The sequence below is a fragment of the Eublepharis macularius genome, chromosome 13, assembly GCF_028583425.1.
Source record: "Eublepharis macularius isolate TG4126 chromosome 13, MPM_Emac_v1.0, whole genome shotgun sequence".
In the NCBI taxonomy this organism is placed as follows: Eukaryota; Metazoa; Chordata; class Lepidosauria; order Squamata; family Eublepharidae; genus Eublepharis; species Eublepharis macularius.
The window spans coordinates 71,336,444-71,359,703 of NC_072802.1; the positions used below are offsets into that span (position 1 = coordinate 71,336,444).

The 23,260-nt window shown below is 50.2% G+C and overlaps 1 protein-coding gene across 5 annotated transcripts in view; it reads right to left on the reverse strand.

Annotated features, from left to right (window-relative positions):
- Positions 1–23,260, reverse strand: part of HECTD4 (HECT domain E3 ubiquitin protein ligase 4) — a 130,235-nt gene that overhangs the window by 87,060 nt on the left and 19,915 nt on the right. For all 5 annotated transcript variants that reach the window (XM_054997015.1, XM_054997013.1, XM_054997014.1 and 2 more), the window contains exons 2-6: positions 10,839–11,356; positions 6,933–7,022; positions 6,266–6,396; positions 5,376–5,484; positions 3,288–3,426 (exon numbers count right to left, since the gene is read on the reverse strand). In XM_054997015.1, coding sequence (XP_054852990.1) covers positions 3,288–3,426; positions 5,376–5,484; positions 6,266–6,396; positions 6,933–7,022; positions 10,839–11,356 — 987 coding nt within the window. The remainder of the gene's footprint in view (positions 1–3,287; positions 3,427–5,375; positions 5,485–6,265; positions 6,397–6,932; positions 7,023–10,838; positions 11,357–23,260) is intronic.

The window sequence follows — 23,260 nt, forward strand, 5'->3', positions numbered from 1 at the left end:
CAAAAGTGATAGACAAGATCAAGGAGTTTGGAGATTTGGCAGGTTTTTTTATTAACAAAAAGAAGTCAAAGATATTATGCAAAAACATGACCAAGCAAAAACAACAATTGCTAATGGAAATAACGGATTGTGAAGTAACAAGTAAGGTGAAATACTTGGGAATTGAACTGACTGCAAAGAACATAGATTTATTTAAAAATAACTATGAAAAATTATGGACTCAGATAGAGCGAGACCCGATTAAATGGAATAGACTGAATCTGTCATGGTTGGGAAGGATTGCAGCAGTTAAGATGAATGTGTTACCAAGAGTAATGTTTTTGCTACAGACAATACCAATCATCAGGGACTCCAAGCAGTTTGAAAAATGGCAGAGGAAAATATCAGACTTTGTTTGGGCAGGCAAGAAGCCTCGAGTGAAAATGAAAGTCCTTCAAGATGCAAAAGAAAGAGGCGGAATGCAACTGCCCAATTTAAGACTTTATCATGATGCAATCTGCCTAGTGTGGCTGAAAGACTGGATGACATTGAAAAATAAGAAATTACTGGCCCTAGAGGGATATAAAAAATTTTTTGGATGGCACGCATACCTATGGCATGATAAAGTAAAGGCGAACTCGATGTTCCTGCACCATTAAATACGGAGAAGTTTATATGCAATTTGGAAGAAATACAGAGTCTATTTACAAGAAGGAATCCCTTTGTGGGTAGTTCCATATGAGGTGATAGATCCGAGAGCTGTCGATACTGAGCAACAATGTTTAACTTACAAGGAGATAACTCGAATAGAATCATCTAAATTGAAAATAAAGACTCAGGAGGAGCTATCACCTAATTACGACTGGTTTCAGTATAGACAGATCAGAGATCTATACAATTCGGACTCTGTAAAGGGAGGTATACGAACAGAGAATTCGGAACTAGAGCAGACGCTTTTAAAAGATGACAAGAAGGGAATATCTAAGGTATACCAAGTACTGTTGAAATGGTATACTGAGGATGAAACAGTTAAAGTACAAATGGTGAAGTGGGCCATAAATTTCAACAAAGAAATAACAATGGAGGCATGGGAATACTTGTGGAAGACTACAATGAAGATTACGACCTGTACTAGTATCAAAGAGAACATTTATAAAATGATTTACCGTTGGTACATGACACCAAAGAAGATTGCGCTAGGGAATTTGAACACTTCTAATAAGTGCTGGAAATGCAAAAACATGAGGGCTCCCTCTATCATATGTGGTGGACGTGTGAGGTAGCCAGGCAGTACTGGGGGGAAATAATAAGAGTAATAAGTGAGATTTTACAATTTCAAATTAATAAGAGCCCAGAACTCCTGCTACTAAACTTGGGAATGGAGGGAATTCCAGCCCATTACAGGACGTTGTTATTTTATATGACAGCAGCAGCTAGACTTTTGTATGCGCAAAAATGGAAAGTACAAGAAGTGCCAACTATTGAAGATTGGATCTACAAATTGCTGTATATGGCAGAAATGGACAAAATGACAAGAAAACTGAGAAACCTTGACCCAGGACAGTTTAACACAGACTGGGAGAAGCTGAAACAATATCTGGTGAAGAAATGGGAGGTGGGAGGTGAACTGTGGCAGTTTGAGAACTATTGAAATACAATAAAATGCAGGGGGGGGGGTGACTTTACCGGGGGGGGGAGAATAGGTAAACGTGAATTTCTAAGCAGCTAGGTTATTAGATTGACATATACAGAACAACAAATAGATAGAAAATATCTAACTATAAGGGTTAATTATAAGGATTGACTAACTAATAATATTTTCTCTCTGGTAAGATTTGTATAATGTACCAAACTGAATATGTTAACTGAAGATATATAAGAGTCAAATTGATTGATATCATATGATGATAGATATACAGATTTACGAAGGGAAACAGAAATACTAATGTAACCAAATATAACTAAAATATAACTAAAATAGAAAGAAGAAGATAGAATGAGTAATATATACAGAGTATAAGTCAAAATGGCTGATCTACATGAATGTATGGTTTATATGCTTTATGATTTATGGAAATAATTGAAATGGGAATTATGAAAAATGGGATAAATTGTTTATCTAATATGGAAAAAGGGACGTATAGTTAGGGTACAGAGTATTAAAAATAGTTAAAGAAGTATTGCTTAGAATAAAGGGAGAATATACATTTGATAGATAGAGGAGATTAAAAGGAGTAAGGGAAAAGGGACAAAGGGTTGGAAAACTGTTGGAAGTCAACAAAAAGGGGGGGGAAAGGGAGGGGGTTAGAAACTAGGAATGGGGAGAATTGATTGTAATGTGAATTAAAACTGATCCTAACCCAATAAAAATTTTTCAAAAGAAAAAATGTGTCCTCTCTCATACGTGGCCACCTGGAAAGATCCTCCTACATGTTCCGGAGCCTTCAGAAATTTAGCAGATAGCAAGACGGAATGAGGCCTATTCAGGGATACCACCAAGGCCTTGGAACGCCCTCCTCCTCCATTAGTCTCATTTTATTTATTTGTTTATTTATTTATTTATTTATTTATTTATTTATTATTTAAGTCATTTATCGCTGAGACTCAAGGCGGATTACACAGTGTAATACAGTCAGTATCAAGGATAATTTCATAAACAATGCTGTAGGGTAAATAAACACAATTTTACGAAGACATAACGTTAGCAAGAATCCAATAAAGAGTCGAAGAAATGCTGAAACAGAACATAAGCAATTCTAGGGCTGACATAGGAGCACATATTTAAAGCAACAGATAGTATGTAAGGCAACACAGTGGTGAAGTCTATGGTCCCTAACTCATTAGCGGAGCATCTGAAACCCCTGTCTTCAATACAAAAAGCCTTTTTGAATAATTCGGGTTTGCATCATTTGAGGAAAGCTAGGAGAGTGGGGGCTCTCCCGACCTGATACATTCTTCTCAACTTTTGTAAACTGGCTCTGGCTTAAATAAAGTTGTCACAACCACATGTAGTTGTGGGTGTTTGTGATAGGATTTTAAAAGATTCTACTAGTGTAAACTGCTTTACGGAGGTCCCACAATAGGAAAATGTGGTATAAATATTTTAATATATATACCCTCCCCGATCTCACCAGTAGTCCTTAAGTAGATGTAAATTAACTAAATGCAAAGTACCCACATCTTAGTAAAGGGACAATTAAACTTACATTACATATTGGTTGAATATACTCTTGACAGGCAATAAATCTTTTTCCAAACTATAATGTGAATATGAAACAAAAGGCGTTTCTTGATTTTTTTTTTTTTACCTGAAGGGTATTCTGGTCAATGACCTGGAAAAGGGAGTGAGGTTTGTTATCAAAGGAGACAGGCCTGTGAAGAAGCCGGCCATTTCCAAAAGCGATCCAACCTGTCTCCAGCTCTTCATTACGGCAATACACAAAGCCTCTAAAGGAAAAAGCAGGAGGTCAACACTTCACAAAATGCTTCTTCATCTCCAAAAATATAAGCAAGAAAATATTTAGGGTACATGGGGTGGGTGTTTCAAAAGAAAGCATCTGTGCCGTTCAAAGCAGTAGCAAACTGGGTTGGGAGAGTCCGTTTGGTGCAAAATAGAAGAGAGTCCAGTAGCACCTTTAAGACTAACCAACTTTACTGCAGCATAAGCTTTCGAGAATCACAGTTCTCTTCTTCAGATGCATGCTACTGGACTCTTTTCTATTTTGCTACTACAGAATAACACGGCTAACTCCTCTGGATCTATGAGTTTGATACAGTGGTTAAGAGCACGGGACTCTAATCTGGAGAGCCGGGTTTGATTCCCCACTCCTCCGCTTGAGGCCAGCTGGGTGACCTTGGGTCAGTCACAGCTTCTAGGCGCTCTCTCAGGCACACCCACCTCACAGGGTGCTTGCTGTTGTGGGGATAATAATGACATACTTTGTAACCCGCTCTGAGTGGGCGTTAAGTCATCCTGAAGGGCGGCATATAAATCGAATGTTATTACTATTATTATTAATTGCCTTAATTCTCTATTGGTTTTAATTTGGAAGGTACAAGAGATAGAACATCAGGTCCACCTGTAAGAAGCTACAGTAAAGAAACCAAAGTTAAACCAAAGAAGAAAGAAAAATGGTTTCCCTTTAATGCAGTCTGTCACCCCTCCAAGGAAACTCCATCATTGAAGATCACAGTCTTTATAGCCTCCAGAGCCCTCTGTGAGGAAGAACCAGAACTCCATAGGTTCATACCAAGTTTTAAAGGTAGAATTATATGATGACTGACACAACAAATGGGGCATGTAAAAATTATTTTATTAACTTCTTAGTAGCCCTACTGCTTAATCTGGCCTGAGAAACAGATGCAAATATTTTTCATGAGGTTCCCAGGGAAGGCAGGCAATCCTATGAAGAGTTACTATGCAAAATGAGACGTGACACTGTATGACCCAACTCTCATTCCCCTCAGTCAGACAGCAGCTGCTGGGAATGAATTTCTTCAGCGCTGCAGGGCCTGATTCAGACAGGGGCAGCAGCACCGGGGGGGGGGGGGCTTCAACCTCTCCCCTCGAGTGATATCTTCCTGACCACAAACATTCCAGGGTACCCCAGAAGAGGGACGTGAGCACTGTGGGCGTAAAAAAAAAATCAGCAATTGCTAGATTGCTATAATGCAACAACATTATGACAACCTATTGCCACAATCTATTAGTTCCTCTGAATTTCCAGAATTCATTTTTTTTCAAAGTATGTCTCTCTCTCTCTTGTTTCTGCAATGAAAAGGGCTAAATGAAAGCCAGAGATTCGGATGTGCTAGTTGATGCTTATGTTGCTGCTGTGAACACTTCTGCTAAACAGAGAATCATCGCTGTGCAGAAGCTGCCTCAGTGTTCTGAACCTACTTTGCAACTGTGACAAGGAGGGCAGGATAAAAATATCTTAAATAAATGAATATATTTTCAGGGCAGATTTATGAACTGTAGCTCATCTACTCAATCACTCCCACACACAACAATAAGTCTATTCCGGCGCGCACAGTCCATAAGTATGAATTTTTAAATTTTTCGGTATCTTCACCAATGTATCAGTATTCATCATTATTCATTATCATCATCAGTATTCAATCATCAGTATTCAAATTACTATGCAGAAGTTATTCAGTTCCCAATCTGAAAACACACACAATATATGGAACAACAACAACAACAAAAATAAACACTATGCAAACTTCAAAAACAGTAGAGGCCACACCCTGAAATCCATGAGCCAATCCCACGACTGTGCCCTCAGAGAAACTATGGCACACTTATTTTAGAAACCTCTCTCAAATAATTTGTTGCATTTTAAAAGCTTATTACAGCCTAAATTAACTGGGCATTTAATGAAATTGTGGCTTACCGTAAAGTGCCATGTAATCCAGAGCCTAATTTGCTTATTCCCCGGCCAACCGAGTTTGTTGTATAAAGATAAGACCCATCCGCTGCAAGGCAGCGCCCCAAGTCCGCATCTGTAACAAGAAAGGAAGAGCTTTTCAAAGGAAAGCTTTTTCCAGGCAGCAAAGTCATTGTCATCAGGCAGGGGGAGCGCCTGTCCTACATGCTGGTGGGACATCACAGAAGTCAGCTCTTCTACATGTGCCAGAAGCAGCACATGCAAACTTTACCACTGGACCACTATGCTCAAAATGGCGTACTTCTGCTCCTAAAAGAAGGCAGCATTGATCTGATCCCCTCGTCTAGCTTTAAAGTCCACGACTCAGCAAGGGCAAGTCGTGCTTCCTTTTTGGTGAGTACTCAGCCATTCAAGCCACTCAGCAACATACGCAGCACCAGTATGCAGGTTATCCTTCTTCTGGCTTATTTGTAAATATTTTGCACCATTCTGTGCGCTGACCCAAAAAATATAAATTCTTCTATTACTCAGATGTTTTGGATTACACAGTAAGGGCCAATACTGCAAAGTTAATTCAAAAGATCCATTGTTAGCAGATTTCTAAGAAGACAGGATAGAAAATAACATTACTTACCCAAATGGGCATCTGGTTGGCACAAATTCAATGTTGTGCCAAGGGGTTGATGCCTCATGTGCCCAAGGGACTGTGCTCTTGGAAAGAAACCCTTCAGGTGTCTATCCTTAACACTTGCTCAGGCTTGCACATGGTTTCTGACAAGTAAAACTGTTCTTGTCACATCAGAAACCAGATATTTTTAAGGAAAAATGATTTTAATGAAAAAGTCACCAAGACTGCCGGTGACTACAGTTCTGCTTTTTCACATCAAGGATCTTACCTTTATTTTCTGAGCCAGAACCAGGGTTACCATCAGGTGCTGGTAACATGTCTTCAAAACCCCACGAGACCATGTGCTTGCCCCCAAGCAAACAGGAGGGAGATCCAGGGCCCCCTTCCAAGAGCAACAACCTTTAGAGAACAGAGACGGAGCTTCTATGAAATGGAAATATTTCTACATGCAGTTAAGAGACTTCACATTAAAATATATTCTAAGTAGTAAATGGTCTTCTTCACGGCTGTAACTGACTTGACTTTTCTGCTTATTGACGCTAAGGCTTTTGAAGACCCAACCTGCACAGCCCAGGCAAGCACAATCTCATCAGATCTCAAGGGCTAAGAAGGGCTGGACGTGGCTAATAACTGGATGGGAGACCTCCAAAGACGACAAGGGTTGCTATGCAGAGGCAGGCAATGGCAAACCACCTCTGTTGCCTTGAAAACGCCAGCAAAAGTCATAAGAAGTCAGCTGTGCCTTGATGGCACTTTCCACCACCAGTATATGGACTCCTTCGTGGTTGTAACTGACTTGGCGTTTCTGATTATTGACTCTAGGGCTTCTGAAGCTCTGCTAAATTACAGACATCTCTGTATTTCTCATATTTTAATATTAACGTTTGGTTTACAGCACCACAGGATACAATTACCCTCAGAATTCTCCTTCCTACCTGTATAACACATCAGCCACAGGCAGGGATCCCAAATCACTCTGCTTCTGCAAAAGGTGTACTGTGTGAACAAATGTTTTCAATGATCCCCTAAGGAAAGAGCCAAAATATAAAACATTGGTCACTTTTTGCAAACACTTTAAAAAAAAATCAGCAGTGAAGCAATTGGTTCAAAGTCTTTTTGAAAGAATCTGCTCACGACACTAAAATAAATATGGCTCATTAGCACCTACTTCTTTAGAGGAGGTTTCAATTTCCAACTCATTACACAGAATTCTAACAAGGGCCTAGTATGGCTCTGAGGAAACACTCACATTATGCACAAGAGACCTTTCTGCATGGCCCTTCATTACTCAGATACCTCCATTCATAAAATATACTGGATAATGAGGACATGATTAATAATAGGCTAATGGCACCCAGCCACATCTGTTTTCTTCTGAGATAGCCTCTTCGTCATCCAGAGCCACAACAGAGACCGAGCAGCAGGCAAGAGAAACTGTCAAAACAGCATGTAGAGTGGTGCATCAAGCCCCACCGACACGGTGATGACTACCAGCGAACACACTCGCCTTTAGTGAAGATGCTGCAGTTTAGATGGTCACTGGCACAAGTCAAATGTGTATCAAGGAACAGGCTGTACATATCCTGCTGCAGCATCACTATGCAGCCATCTGGAAACCAGCTAGAAGATCAACATACGAGCTTGAGAGTATCAACATTGCCTTTTTGCCATTCTTCTCAGAAGAACAGCAGCAGCAACAGTGAAGGCAAGGCAACGTACAGACAGGAAGGCTGAAAATTTGGCCTTCTTAGGGCAGCACCGGAAAGAGCAGTTAAAGGTATTGACAGGACCATTAACGCTCAAGCACTGCTGCTCCAGGACAGGAGCCACGGAAGGACATCAGCATGGACAAATAAAAGCAGGTGCAGCCCCTTACAGAGTTTTTCCCATGAAAACAAAAACTCACAGCAGAACCACTCCAAGGGCACAAAGGAACAGAAATCTTATGGGGAAGAAATTGGTTAGCTTTGGGTGTTAAGGAGGTTCCGAATAAGAGCACTACGATCTAGGGCAGAAACAGCAAGAGACTCCAGAGTATTTCTAAGGAGGTCTACCCAGCATCCTACTCAGGTATATTCAATGGGGCTTACTCCCAGGAAAGTATTCTTAGGATTGCACTGTAAGTCTGTTTAGAAAATGATAAGTAGTCCTGTACCGATCTTGCAACCAGAATGCTTGCAGTCTTGACAAAACCATTAATTACCCTTCTGAACGGCTCTGAAAATATTACACATATGTGCTTCTAAAGAAACTATTTCTGTTTAAGTAACATGTCTGTTTATTTAGAATAAAGGATCTCTTTTCACTTCACAGCCCCCCCCCCCCCCCCCCCGCCAGGCACTGTTCAGCTGACAATACTGTTGTAACCACAACAGTACTGCAAGCTGACGCCTTGGGTTCTGTCAGTAAAAGGCAGGAGAAAGGGGGCAGAGCCCTTTCCAGGAAGAACAGATTGGAGCAAGACCTGGCAGCAACCGCTGGACAACTTGACTCCATAAGAGTTCCATGACTCACCCAGGCCCAGGCTGCTTCCCACTGTTCAACAACAACCACCCTATGGAAGCCAGTGTGGTATAGTGGTTAGAGTTTCAGACTGGGAGACTCACGTTCAATTCCTTATTCTGCCTTTGTGCTCACTGAGTGACCTTGGGCCAGTCACATTCTCAGCCTCACCCACCTCACAGGGTTGTTGTGAAGATTAAACGGAGAAGCAGAAAATGATGTAAGCTGCTTTGGGCCCCCTTTGTGGAGAAAGGCAGGGTATAGGTGAAGTAAATAAAGAATAAATATAGCTGAAGATGAGGGACAGGTAGGATGGTAGGCAGGAAGGAGAGAAGGAAAGAAGAGGAAGAAGGGTAAGCTCAGCTTCAGACCCACTGTGCTGAACGTGGCCTCCAACCACACACTGTTACTTTCTGAGGATCTTGCTAACACCCTTTGCTTCCATGGCTTTGCCAGAGGGACGAGAAAAAGGTTGTTTCAGGTGGGTAGCCGAGTTGGTCTGTAGTAGAAGAGCAAGATTCGGGTGCAGTAGCTCCTTAAAGACTAATTTCCAGGGTATGAACTTCCAAGTATCTGATAAAGGGAGCTCTGAAAGCTCTCCACCCTAGAATCCACGTTGGTGTTTTATTGATTTGGGCTATACATGCTCTAGAGGCTGCAATGCTGGTAAAAGACTGGCAAAGAGAAAACTACAAGAGATGAGTCATCCCTCTCCCAAACTCACAATGCTCCAGAATTTAGTTATGCAAATAGCTCTGGCCAAAATAAGAACAAAAGATTTAACAGCCCACACCTTGCTGGAATAGGTGGGTAGCCATATTGGTCTGCAGCAAAAGAACAAGATCTGAGTCCAGAAGCACCTTAAAGCCCAGTGAGATTTCCCAGGGTATACGCTTTCGAGAGTCAGGCTCCCTTCATTAGATACAAGTAGGAAGGATAGCTGGAATGCCACACCTAAAGGAATAGAGGCTGGGATAGCCAAAAGACTAGATACTAATTCTTTCTCTTAAGGCAGATAGACCACTGATGCCAGGGGGATGGACTCCCAAGGGACAATTATACATTTTCAAAAGCAGAAAGAAAAGCAAGAAGAAATGGTTATGTTCAGGATGAACATAATTTGATTGATCAGACTTATTTAGTGCGTATATAAAACGTTGGCTATACTACTGTAAGTTCTATCCTAATACTGGAATTTGCATTTCACATGAAATGTTTAAGCCTTACATTATTGGTTATAGAACCACCCCTTGTAAGTTACTTGTATACATTTATTTTTCTTTCCCATTGTTTAAATAAGATGAAGCGAACCATACGACGTGTAACTTGTTTGTCCATTTTCTGTTGTGTGTAGAAACAGAACACTTATTGTAGGGGAGGGTTCATGGCTCAGTAGGAGATCATCTGCATTGCATACAAAAGTTCCTATGTTCGATCCCTGGCATCTAGAGTTTTAAAAAGGATCAGGCAGTGGGCAATGTGAACGACCTCCATTTGAGACCCTGTCCCAGTAAATACTGACCTTGGTCTGACTCAGTGTAAGGCGGCTTCATGTGTTCATCATAAAATAATCACGTAACTACAGATAAGTCTGCCTCTGTTGTGCTATGAATGCATTTTAGTGTTCACAAATGGAATTCTTGATCATGTGTTCAGCAGAAACAATACCACACGCATTCTCAAATATAATCCAGAAAGGTTTAAATACAGAAACACAGCATCACTGCTATACTGAAATCCATGCATTTCCAAGATGGGCCATGCAGAACTCTTTATCTTCAATCCTAACAGAAATTCATCGCCACAATCTGCAGATTTCATATCAGTAATTTCAGTGAGCAAGTCAACTAAACGGCAGGTTGAAACAGAAGCATTCACTTCGGGTTAAGGGGTTAAGTGCTTCAGCTGCAAATCAGCACTCTACTGGTTCGAATCCCGCTCCTGCCATGATCTCAGTAGGAGGCCTTGGGTAAGCCACTCCTCTCAGCCCCAGCTCCCCAGCTGTATTGTGGGGATAATAACAACACTATCTTGTTCACCGCTCTGGGTGAGGCACTAATCTGCTAGAAGAGCTGTATATAAGTGGAGTTATTATTATATCTGACCCAAACCCTCGATCCTGCTGCTAAAAAGGGTTAAGAGCTGGTCAGTGCTGCTCCCGATGCTTCCTTGACGAAAGATGGAGAGGTTGGGAAGAAAACACAGAAATACCAAAGCCCAGGACCTGTTCCTTAGTACAATGATATTCAAGCAGTGAGATCCCAGGATATTTTCTCCCACAGGCACACAACAGTTAAACTAAGGTAAGATTCTCCTGCTCAGATTTCCCTTTCCCTTACCTTGCACAAGCCAAGGCAACAAGGGCGGCAGCAGCATTTTCTTTTTGCTTGTGTGGAATCTGTTGGCCTGAGGCAGAGGTTTCCTCCAACCAAGAACAGAGTAAAGATTCAATGCCGTTAAGACAGTCCGCTGGCTCCTTAGTCAAGCTTAAGGGCTGGCAGTCACGAAGGCAAGTCAAGAGCACCTCAGCAGTTATGTTACACAGGGAAGGGTCCGTTCTACTTTGGGATTCAATGAGGGGAAAGACCAAGAGCAGCCCCATCCGCGATGTGAACGGTGCCTGCTCAGGTTGCTGCAGCAGGCCCTGCCGCTTGAGCAAAGCCAGAGTTTCCTCATCCCCTGAATTTTCCCGTTCATGTTGTTCTTCCAAGGCAAGTTGACGCTGGGCATTCCAGAGTCCACGCAGCGCATTCAACCGATATTCCAGCAGGCGGGCATAGGCGTTGCTTTGATTTCCACAAACAGAACGCAGGCGCTCTGACAGCTCTGTTGGATTCTTAGTCTCAAACGTTAAAATCTACAGACAAAACAAGAAGAATTTGATACTAATAAATGCATTGACCAGGTTGCTCTTAACAGGGCTTCTCAAAAATCAAGACATGAACTTATACACTGAAAACGTCTATTATCTTAAACCAAAGAATTATGCATACGACCGTTGATCTTAGCACGCTGATCAGAGCCCACAGTGTGTGTTCATCGTTCTCAGTTGGCATTCTTCTTCCAACAAAAATGCCAAATTACCTATCTCAGCTAATTATTCCAATGTATAAAAGGGCTTTTATGCTAGTGCACCTGAATGCCCTACCTTCAGCAGTGATACTAGGAAGATTCAGTGGAATTTTGCAACTGCAGAAGCAACAAAATTGGCTCTGTAGACCACATCTTTGATTGTTCTAAATTTTCAAAATTAAGAGCTGAATTGATCTACCCATTATTTAATCACAACTCTTTCTTCAGAAGTGAAATCATCCTGGCTACTCAGACACAAAGATAAACAAACAAACTACTCTGCGTGGCAAAAATTTTGGCAGCCGTTGTTAAGTTACATGATAACTAACTTTTAGGTTCTCCTCTCTTGGGATGAGGGTTTAGGGTTTATGACGGGCAGCCCAATCCTAAGAAGGGCACGGAAAGTGAACAGGAACCGAACTAAGGCTTGCGAGGGCGCATCTAGCCCGTACGCCCGCGTAAGTGGCCTTCCGCCCGCGCTGGGACACGGCGCTGGCCCGCCGGCGGGCCAGCACCGGTGCAAGCCACAGGCGCCCGGGCGGCGGCGCAGAAGTGGCGTAGAGCCCTACGCCGACGCAGGGGGGGGGGCGGGGAGCAAGGCGGGGTCGGAGTTAGTCCGCTCCCTAAGCTCCTCCAGAAGCGGGAACGCCCACAGCGGCGCAAAAAAGCTACGCCACGGAAAAAGAAGGCGTAGCCCATAGGCGTCCATGGAACGGCGAAAAATCAGCCCCCTCTCTGAGCGCCCCGCCCCGCCCCTATGGCCCGAAGGAGCATAGGATGAGAACTATCCCGGGGACCAATCAGCGTGCGCGCCCGGCGTGGACGAGCCCCCCTCTCTGCACCCAATCACCTGCGACCGCGCCCTACAAAACATCCGGCCAGCGCCGCCCAAACCCCCAGGTAAGTGAGCACTCGGCCAGAGGCTCTGCCCGTCTGCTGAGTGGCATTGCCCCTTTGAAAACCGAAACGGGCTGAGGGCATTCACATTGGCAGGCGCAGAATGCACTCGGGGGACTTTGCGAAAAACTGGGGGAACTTCGCATAAAGGGGAAGAGGTGCAAATGTCTGCCTAACTCTCTTTCTACCGTGATAGAAAGAATGACTCCACAGCTAACTGATGCATGCTAGTTGCTTCTAACTAAGCACAAACAAACTAACCCTTCCGTGGCAGAAGGGAATGACACTTTGCAAATTAACCGCATGCTCTCCCGTTTCCTTGCAGGTGCCCTGACTCTGGCGCTCCCACCTGGTGATGACCGACGGAGCGCTGACAGGTAAGGAGGAGGTGGGGGGGCATTCCGCAGATTAGTGCAAACCGCCCATTCACCTGAACCCACCCGCTCACTTGCCGCTTTGGGTGAGGCCCAGCAGGGGTGGGGGGCAACCATGGCCGCCCCTGGCTGCCTCAGAGGCAGGCGCCTCGAAAACCACATGTGGCCAGGTGTTTGTTGTGACCAGCTCATTCCCTCCCATAAAGGTAAAGGCTTCCCAAGGCTGAGTGCATCCTCGCCAGACCGTCAGGCATCAGCTGCTGCCCTCGACCATGTGCAACCCCCCCCCCGGATGGCAGAGTGTGGGGCTTGCCTTGCCAGTGGAACGAGGCAAAGCCCACACGTGTCTTTTTCCCCCACAGGCACGTCCAGGGCATGGCTGCTCCCCCGCGCCCCGCCCTCCCCAAACATCTCTGACGGACGGTTGGCTGCAGCCCAGGAAGCACCGTCGCGCCGCGGCCTGCATCCCAGCCCCGCCCCTCCGAGCGGGAAGGAGGGCTGTGTGGAATGCTCCGGCTCCCTCGCCAGCCTAAACGCAAGCCCGCTCTTTCCAGTGCAATAAAACGAGATGTACAACAACTGTTTTCTGTGTCTGCGAGTCTGACTTCGTCCTCCGCCCCTCCCCCAACACTCCCGTCACATCTCCCCACCTGCACATTGCCACAAATGTATCCGACACACCCCGTCTTGCCTCCCCGCCCCCTCCCTCCCTCCTCCTCCCCCCCTCCTCCTCTGTATTTGACCAGTGTCTGTACCACCCATCTGCCGAAGAGAACTTGATTCTCAGAAGCCTATGCCACAATAAAATTGGATAGTTTTAAAGGTGCTACGGGACCCTTTTTGAATTCGCTACCACAGGCTAACACGGCTAACCCCCCTGCATCTATGGCCAGGTAGAGGGTTGGGGCGGGGCATGTGAGCGGGGAGGGGGATCAATCCCCGGTGGGGAGAGTAGCTGGCACCCGATAAGCAAGGGAGAGGGTGGTGCGAGCTGCCGCTGCAAGGGGGCGGGAGATGGCAGGGGAAACGGTCCACTCGCGGGAACCCTAGCCCCCACCAATGGAGAATCCAGGGTGGTGGCAGGCGGATGCCATATCCCGGGCAGGAGGTCTCGCGCGCCTGGGGAGGGTCGCCCCCATCGCAGCCGCAGCCCCAGCAACACAGTCCCATGAGCGGCCGCCTCCCAGAGTGGGTCCAGCCCCTCGGGTGTCTGCAGCAGCCCCATTGGTCATTCCAACACCTTCCACCTCAGGGCGTCCTGCCTCGCATCCAATCCCGTGGAGCAGTTGCCAGCCTCCCACGCCAACAGGCCATGGTTGTTGGGAGGGGTGGGGTGTGTCCGAGGCTGCGCGTGGCTCCGCCCTGGCTCGGCGCCGTCTCCTGCGTTCAGCAATTGTGGCCACTCGCGTTGCCCTGCCGGGGGGGGGAACCACTCCGAGGCTGCCAGCCCCGCCAATCCTGCAGGGAAGGCCGCTGGCCCCGCCCACAGGGGCAGTGGAAGAACGCATCAGCTGCGCAAAGTGGCTAAAATGCGGGAGCCCGAGGCCTCCCGGCTGGCTGCCACAGCGTGCCCCTTCCCCGGCCGGGCCATGCAGGCTGGGTGGCCACCCCAGGCCCGGGAGGGCCCCCCGATGGCAGGTTGCGTGACTGCCCCAGCTCAGGGCGGCATGCCAGGCAGGGCAGGTGCGTTAGGGCAATATGGAAGACATGCCAGAGCGGCCCCTGGCCAGTCCTTGTGCATCCTAAGCCCCCCCCCCTTGGAAGGGATGCGCTGTCACCGCGGGCCTGGTCATGCGCTCATGGTGCCAGGGCAGGATATGGCTGGCAGTTCACCAAAGTATCGCAGGCAGACACGGGTCCATGTGTAGATGAGCTTTATTCCCAGTCCCACGGCGCAACGTACAGCCAGGCCCAAGGGTTCACGTCCCGCAAGGATGCACTTGAGCAGCACAGCATCCCCGCAAGGGAAGAGGGCCCTGGGGCCATAGGAAGCCAACCACCACGGCCCCCTCCCCTCCAACCCACAGGTCTGAGATGGGGGGGGGGCCTGTGCTGAACCTATCCATGAACTATGCAGCTGCCAGACAGAAGATAGGGAATTGTTACATCTCAGACCCTCCAAGGTCATGCCGGCGGGCGGTGTAGTTCAGTGGGCAGCACAGAAACACTATACCCACAGCGGTCCCGGCTGCATGGAGGGCGACGGGTGGCGGGAGCAGTGGGCGGCCAGGCTCGGGGCCCAGCTCATTGCCAAGGCAGCCGGGAATGACCTCCTGGCAGATGAGGGTGCGATGACTGCGCGGCCAGTTTACCTGGAGGAGCTCTTCCCTGGCCGTGCGGAGGAGGCCCACCTCATACGAGCGTGGCTAGACACGGCGCTGTGCGAGGTGGAGCATGACCTCCTGGAAGAGGAGGTGGCTGCGGGCCCCGCGCGCAGTAAGTCAGGGTCCTCGGCGCCATCCAGGGAGCCTCCTCCGCTGCCACAGAGGGCAGGCCGTAAGGGCCCGGAGGCGTCCCAGACACTTCCGTCGAGGCGCAGGTTGCAGGTGCTTGCAGCAGATGCCGGGCTGCCACCAACGGGTGCCCCCCCTCCCTCTCTCCCCCCTCTGCAGGGACCATCAATGACAGGTGGATGGCTGCCATGGACCGGGTTCACGGGGCATTCCAGCAGGCGCGGGCAGCGGCACCATGTGAGTCTCGCCAACAGGAGGGGCACGGGCATGTGGGGTGGGGCGGCCTGCGGCCGCGACAACAACCCCAGAGCCCACAGGGGCCCTGACGCTCCCATCCCCCACCTCTTGCCCCCACAGCGGCGCCCGCCCGGAGCCCCTCGCCAGATGAGGAGGAACTTGGGAGGGGCTTCACCGCCTGGTCTCCACTCCGCTACCCACCACCCGCTGAAGACCCAGAGGGTGACCCAGTGGAGGGGCCTGGCAGGAAGCGGCCGAAGCTGGAGCCCGTCCCCGCAGACGGCCGGGCAGCTGCCGATATGCCATCCCAGGCACAGGCATCTTGGACCCCAGCCGGGCCCCTGCTCTGTAACGGGGATGCCGTGGCGGGGCCGCTGGCCTCCCCCTGCTCCGACGCGCTACCTAGCCCTCACCCTCCTGGCTGCTGAGGCCGGGGTTCTGGGTTGGCAAGCTGCTCTCTGGGCGCCTGATGCGGCCCTGGAATCGATTGGGAATAAAGCCAAGTTCGTTAACCGCTTTTCCTGTGCAGCCCGTCCATGGGGGGCGGTGGCTGCTGGCCGGGGCGGCTTTCCCATGCTCTCTACATGCAGGGGTTGAGGGAGCGGGGACTCGGAGGGGCCGCCTGGGACACCATAGGGGCGTAAAGGGCGAGTGTTTGGCCGGCCGAGCCCCCCATGGCCAGGCATGGCCCTCAGCGCGCAGCATGCCACAGGTGCTCCGCGACCCTGTCTCGCACAGCTCGGTCATGCTCCTGGGGCTCTGCAGGGGCGTCAGGAGAAAGGCGACCGGCGGGCGGCAGCCAGGGGTCCTCGCCTGGGCCCTCTGTGGCTGGCAAGGGGAGCTGCTGGCGCACGGCAATATTGTGCAGCATGACACAGGCAGCCACGAGCTTGGCGACGGTGAACGGCTGCATGGCCAGGCGGCCGCCCGTGTGATGGAGGCATCTGAAGCGCATTTTCAGCTGACCGAAAGCACGTTCGATCACCATCCTCGTGCGCCGGTGGGCCTGGTTGTAGTTGGCTCTGTCGGCGGGCTCATCCGCAGGGTATGGCGTCAGGAGGTAAGGCAGCAATGGATAGCCACGGTCACCTGCAAGGGGAGGCGGAGTTAGGATCTCCCTTCCCATCCCCGTCCCCTCACAGCTCCCCCACCAACTCCTGACCTAGGAGCCAGCCTCTCCCCTCAGGCCATGATGACAGGAGCCTGTTCAGGCCGGAGGTGGTGAAGATCTGTGCGTCGTGGACGCTTCCCGGGAACTTGGCAACGAGGTCCGTGAAGATCCCCTGGTGGTCACAGGCTGCCTGGACGTTGATACTGTAGAACCGGTGCCAATTCCTGTAGACCTGCGGCTCCTCTCTGGGAGCGCATATGGCCACATGCGTGCAGTCGACTGCTCCAATCACATTGGGGAAGCCTGCAAAGGAGGAGAAGCCAGCCCGGATGGGTGCCAACTCTGCCTCCGAGGTGGGAAAGTGGATGTGCTCGCGGATCCGACCAACTAGGGCGTCCAGGAAGGCATGCAGGCAGCGGCTGGCGGATGACTGGGAGACCTCCAAGGCCTCAGCCATGACTCCCTGGAAGGAGCCGGTCGCAAGGTAGCGGAGGGACAGCAGGACCCTCTGGAGGACGGGGATGCCCCGGGGAGCCGCAGCTTGCCCCTGAAGGGCGGGCGCGAGCTCCTCGCACAGAGCCTGTATGGCTGCCCTGTCCAGGCGGAAGCGGTCCAGGCAAGTCATGTCGCCCAGGAGCAGGGATGGCACCCTGGCCTGGAACCGGCGGCGGCGTCTGAGGCGGCGCCGCCTGAGGGCCGCTCGGACAAACACGGCTGGCAGGAGGTGGCTGGTCCGGATGGCTGGGAGCCGCGGCGGCAGTGGCGGGCACCAGGCGGGGATGATCAAGGTCCTGCCTGGAAGGAACGCAGGTTGAGTTCCAGCACCCTGAACCCCCCCCCACGCACAGCAGCAGGCCTACCGGTCTCAGCGGCCCGTTGCAAGTGGTGCTCAGGAGCAGGTCCTCTGTCCGCTGCATGGGCCGTCCCAGCCACCCTTCCCGGTCCTGCACCCCCTGTGCCCTCCTCCATCTTGCCGAGGGGATGGGTGAGCACATGACTAGGTGGCTGGTTCCCACCACTTATCTCGGGGACCGGACATTCCAGCGGGCACTACCCCCATGTCTGCTGAGAGCACTAGTGGCGGCGGAAGCCAGCGCCAGGCAAACTGGACAGAGGCCGAGAGAGTGCTGCTTTTTGGGCTCGTGGTGGAGAATGCGGAGGTCGCCCTGAGCACGCACAGGGGCGCCTCGTCCCGGTCTCGACGACGGGCATTCTGGCAGATGGCAGCTGACAGGGTCTCGGCTGTGGGCAACGCGCCCCGCACTGCTCACTCGGCAATGAAGCGCTGGAATGATTCTTTCGGGCCCGCGCGCAAACGAGTACGCCTCCTCATGTCTCAGGGGGTTCCTTATGAGCGGGCCCTTGACGAGGGGCTCCCAGGCCCAGAGGCGGTCATGCGAGCGGTCATCCCGGAGGCGGTGGTGGGCGGCCTGGGCGTTGAGGTCCTGCCCGGTTAGTATTTGTGGATTCAGGGAGGCGAGGGGGGGGACGTATGGATCGTGGCACATGTGTGACAGGGCCTCTCCCGTGAGTAGGCACGGCCCCTGAGGGTCCAGACCCAAGCCAGGCGGAGGCAGAGGCAGCGGAGTCTGTGCCCCCCCTGGCAGAGAGCAGGGCCCAGGAACTGGCAGCCCTTCCACCGCCACAGCAAGCCCCTGCTGCCAGCGACGAGGAGCCTCAACCGGGCCCGTCGGGGGGCATGGATCCGGAGCACGGTATGTATCTGTGGCCCTGCTGCTGGTGGGGCCAGGGACCGGCTCGGCCGCCGGCCTCGGCCACACATCCAAGGCCACTCATGGCGCCGACCGGTCTCAAGACGAGGGGCTGCGGCCGCAGTTGGAATGGGTGTGCTTGGCCCGGCTCGGTGGCCTGTGGCAGCCCATGTTGGGCCGCTGCTCTTCCCTCCCTGGGGCCTCTTCCCACCCATGTCTCGCTCCAGCAGGGACCATGCGCCTGGAGATAGGCAGGGAGGTGATTGCCCAGCTGCGCGAGCTGCCACCCTCCCGGAGGACCTCTGCTGCCGGAGCGGCTCTCCTGCAGTCGCTCGGCTTCCCTGCGTCGGTGGAGGGTGAAGGTGGCCCTGGGACTCCGCCGGTTCAGGACACCTCATCGACAGAGCCGCTCGAGGAGCTGTCCCAGCCTGCAGCACCATCCCCTCCAGCCCCCCCGCCCCCGGGTGCCATGGGCCGTGTGCGGGAAGGACCTGGCTCCGCCTCTGAGGGGGAGGGGCCCATGGAGGGGATCCTTCCAGGCGCACGGGCTCGCGGCCCCCGCCCTGCCCAGCGGCTTCCCCCGACACTAGCCGCAATGTGGGCGGCGATCGAGAGGGAGCGGCTAGAGGTGCACGCTGCATGGGAGGAGGCGAACAACCGCGGCCGGGAGTTCATGGCTGCGGTACTGGAAGTGGGGGAAGGGGTCCGTGCCTCTCAAGTCCGTGCCGAAGCCCTGCTCGGGCGGCTCGTCGCCATCCTCGACCCTCTGGCCCCACCCGCTGCAGCAGCTCCACCCGCCCCAGAGGCACCCCTCCCTCGGGCCCAGTTGCGTGCGAGAGGCCGGGCCCGTGGACGGCCAAGGGGGTCCGGCCGCCGGCCTCGCCGGTGACCGCCGCTGCCGCCTTGGGGGTGGGGTGGGGTGTTTTGCTGCACAGACGGCTCTCCTACACGCCTCCCCTTCCTCACGTCTGCTGGGGGAGGTGGGATGATATAATAATAAAGGCTGATTTCTGTGCAATGGGTGTCTGTGTTCTTTGCCTTGGGATGGGGACGAGGGGGCAGGCCCGCTGTGTCTGCCTCTTGGTGGCGGCCTCAGGCCAGCCCTCCCCTTCGGCGCCACTTGGGGGCTGTCCCCTGCTGCCAGAGACTGGCTGCTGCCCTGGATTCCTCATGGCAGGGCGCCTGCCAGTCCCATGCCAACCTCTCTGGATGCGGCCGCCACGGACTTGGTGCTACATTGGGCAAACGGGGGAAAGGCTTCTCAGACTACGCTCACCCCTCTCCTTCCCGACTGCGAGCCCCGCCCGACACACGAGCCGAGGCAGTCTGCCGGCATGGGCGCGGTTTGCCTGCTGCTCTGGGGCCTGGCCGGGATCGCGTGCTGCCCATAGGCTGCGCCTTTCCTGGCCCCTCCCCCTGACGCTTGTCAGGAACAGCGCCCTTTGGCTGCGCCTGGCGGCGGCCGTGCATCAGACCCGCCCACAACACTTTCTGGTTCTCCAAAATTGCATCTCTGCGCCGCTGCGGGCGCCGCTGCGGCCACACTTTGCTGGCACAGGATCCGGCCCGGCGGCGCCGCCACACCACCAGTGCAGCCGTGTCGGCGTTGGGGCCGGCCATAGGATTGCGCTGTTAGATTTTAAAAAGTAAGAAGTAAAGTAAAAAGTTATGCATAAGACAACAGAATAACAGGTTTCAGGTGAAAGATGAATCCATTCATCTCTTCATAATTCCAGAATGACAAAATAAATAAAGGTTGCTAGACTGCCTCAAGCGACCAAAACCTTTTTCTTGAGGCCTACAAATTGAATAGCAAAGTGAAGTGTTCGATTGTAGAGATCAATGTTTGTTTTACCTCCTTTATTGACAGCTGGTTGCTCACAAGATATTATGACATATTTTCTTCCATCTGGGAAGCAACAGTACTTCAGACAGAGATTGTAAAGAGAAATTGTGAAAGAGAATCACAGTGGACAACTCTTTCCTCCTTTAATTTGCAGATTTTTTAATTTAGAAATTAAGCCACTGCTAATGGCTTTCTTGGAACAGTTCAGTCATACGAACACTCACATCAGTGAGAACAGATGCTCCAGTACGCCAGTTCCAAAGATTGGGTTTCTAAGCACCACGACCCCTTTTCCTGGCCTGCATTAAAACGATGGCTTTGCATAGGGCAGCCTCATGCCTGACTACTGACTGACTGGGCACCATTTGTTCCTTCAGTTCTACTCTTTAATTTCTGTCCTGGGAAAAGCACACATATTTCATTCACCTTCTGACCTTACCAATTTCATCATTGTGCCTTAACAGCGAAGCAGTTAAAAGCCAGGCCTGCTGTGGAAAAAATTTCTATTTACCTCCCAACAACATTTTCCAATCTCATAAGAGCACGCAATACAGACACATAATACTCGGTGCTTTTGTCAAGCATTTGTCATAAATGTGTGTTGCACAGAAGCACAGAGTCAATTCGCCATCTGGTTAGATTAAAAAAAGTTAGGGTCATGTTACAAGTTCCCTTATGATCAGTGTCAAATCCCTCTGAATTTACAACATTGTAAGAGCTCTTAATGTTTTTTAGATGAGGTTACTTGAGATGTAACACTGGTTCCAGACAATTTTAATGGTATTTTGACTATTTTTAAATCATTTTCAAGGACGACGCTCAACATAGACCAAATGGGACTATCCAGAACAAATTTCAAGGATAATTAACCAAATAAACACCAGCCAGTACACATGCAATTGCTAGAGGTATCGATTTAGCAGTGTCCAAATCTCACAGCTGCTTTTAAAAACCCATCAGGATTTTCAGTGCTACTAATTTGCAGTGGCACCTCACAAAGTTCTTGAAACTGCCAATTTTATCAGAGCTTTCCACTTTTCCCTCCCCAAGGTTTTGATGGTCTTTTACAATTGCTATTCAGCTACAGGGAAAGGAGCTGTGGCTCAGCGATAGAACATCTGTTTTGCAAGTAGAAGGTTGCAAGTTCAATCCTCAGCATCTCCGGTTAAATGGATCATGTAAGAGCTATCTATGGAAGTCTGTATTGTTTATTCTGACTGGTGATAGTGTCACCACGACCCTCTTTGTAGTCTCTATACTGGGCTCTGAAACCTTAATACCAACATAGAAGAGAAAGGGAAATAAAAATGCTTTAAAAAAAATTATATCCCACAAAGCAGCTTTTCATATTCTTTTCCTCTCTTCCACTTAATCCTCATAACCACCACCTTGTGGAGGTAGGTTTAGGCTGAGAGACAGTGATGGGCCCAAGGTCACCTGGCGGGCTTCCATGGCTGAGCAAGGGATTCCAACCTGGTTATCCCAGGTCTTAATCTTTAACCATTACATCACACCTGGAATGGATAGGAGCAGCCCAATGTTTTATTTAAAACACTTGTTTAGCGTTTGTTACCATTAAAGGCTTGGGCAAACGGATTTCACTTGGTATCACAGACAGCAGGGGAAAGTCCACAGGTCTGTGAGTTCAAATCCCAGCATCTCCAGTGAAACGATCTCAGGGAACAGTGCAGGGAAAGGCCTTTCTCTGCACAAAGCCAAGCATAATCCTGCGGTCCTCAGAAGAATCCCATCTCCCTTTAGAAACAGTGTGGTGGCAGAGGTGGGGGAAGAACATGATGACATAAGGGGGGGGGTGCAGTAGGAAGACCAGAACTTCCAGAGGGGGAGGGGATGACGTCAACTGACTTATGGCCATCCCATCAAGGGGTTTTCAAGGCAAGAAAGGAGCAGAGGTGGTCTATCACTGCCTTCCTCTGTGTAGTAATCCTAGTCTTCCTTCTTGTCTCCCATTCAGATTCTAACTATGATACACAGAAGCAGGGAAGTGACGGAAATGGTGGCAGGAGTAGACCCCAAAACAAGCCTATCTTGTTTTATTCCAGCTATGTCTGTCAGGTTGCTATGGTAATGGCGATCAAGACAGAAAGGTGATGCAGATCAGCAGCCAGCAAAGGAGGGGAAAAGAGATCTGAGCAGAAGGGACTTGGGCATACGGACAGAGAACGATACAAACAACCTTGGTGGGACATGCTGCTCCAGTGAGCTCTGTACCTACTAAGGGTCAAGTGCCTGGGGGCATGCCCCAGTGGCAGAGCACCTGCTTGGCATGCAAAAGGTCCCAGGTTCAGTCCCTGGCATCTCCAGTGAAGGATCAGGTGGTAGGTGAGGAGAAAGACCTCTGCCTGAGACCCTGGAGAACCGCTGCCAGCGTGAGTAGACAATATGGACCGTGATGGACCAGTGGTCTCACTTAGTATAAGGGCAGCTTCATGTTTAGATAGTATAAAGACACCAGCTGAATGGCAAAGGAGGTCTGAAGGAAATCTTATCTAATGAGGACACTTAGGATGAAGGGACAGGCAAAAGTCTTGAGAATATTCTATGTAGATCTGCAAAATAGTAAAAAGTCCAGTAGCACCTTCAAGACTAACTAACTTTATTGAAGCTTAAGCTTTTGAGAACCACAGCTCTCTTTGTCAGATGCATGGAGAGTATGAAGAAACTGGCCAGAAATATACAGGTGGGGAGGGGAGGGGAGAGAGAGGATGCAGGGAGTGAGGGCCATGTAGATGCAAATCAGTTGCAATTTACTCATACAAGTGACGCCTGACACAGGTTGGACACTTGTCAGCTTCCCTCAAGTTTTGATGGGAAATGTAGGCATCCTGGTCTTGCAGCTGCAATGGAAAGCCAAGCTGTAAAACCAGGACGCCTACGTTTCCCATCAAAACTTGAGGGAAGCTGACAAGTGTCCAACCAGTGTCAGGCGTCACTTGCAGCTTGGCTCTCAGATAGGAGGGAAGTATTGTAGGGAAGGGGTCTCAGCTTCTTTGCTCCTGGACTTTTTTCTGTTTTGCAGCTACAGACTAACACAGCTA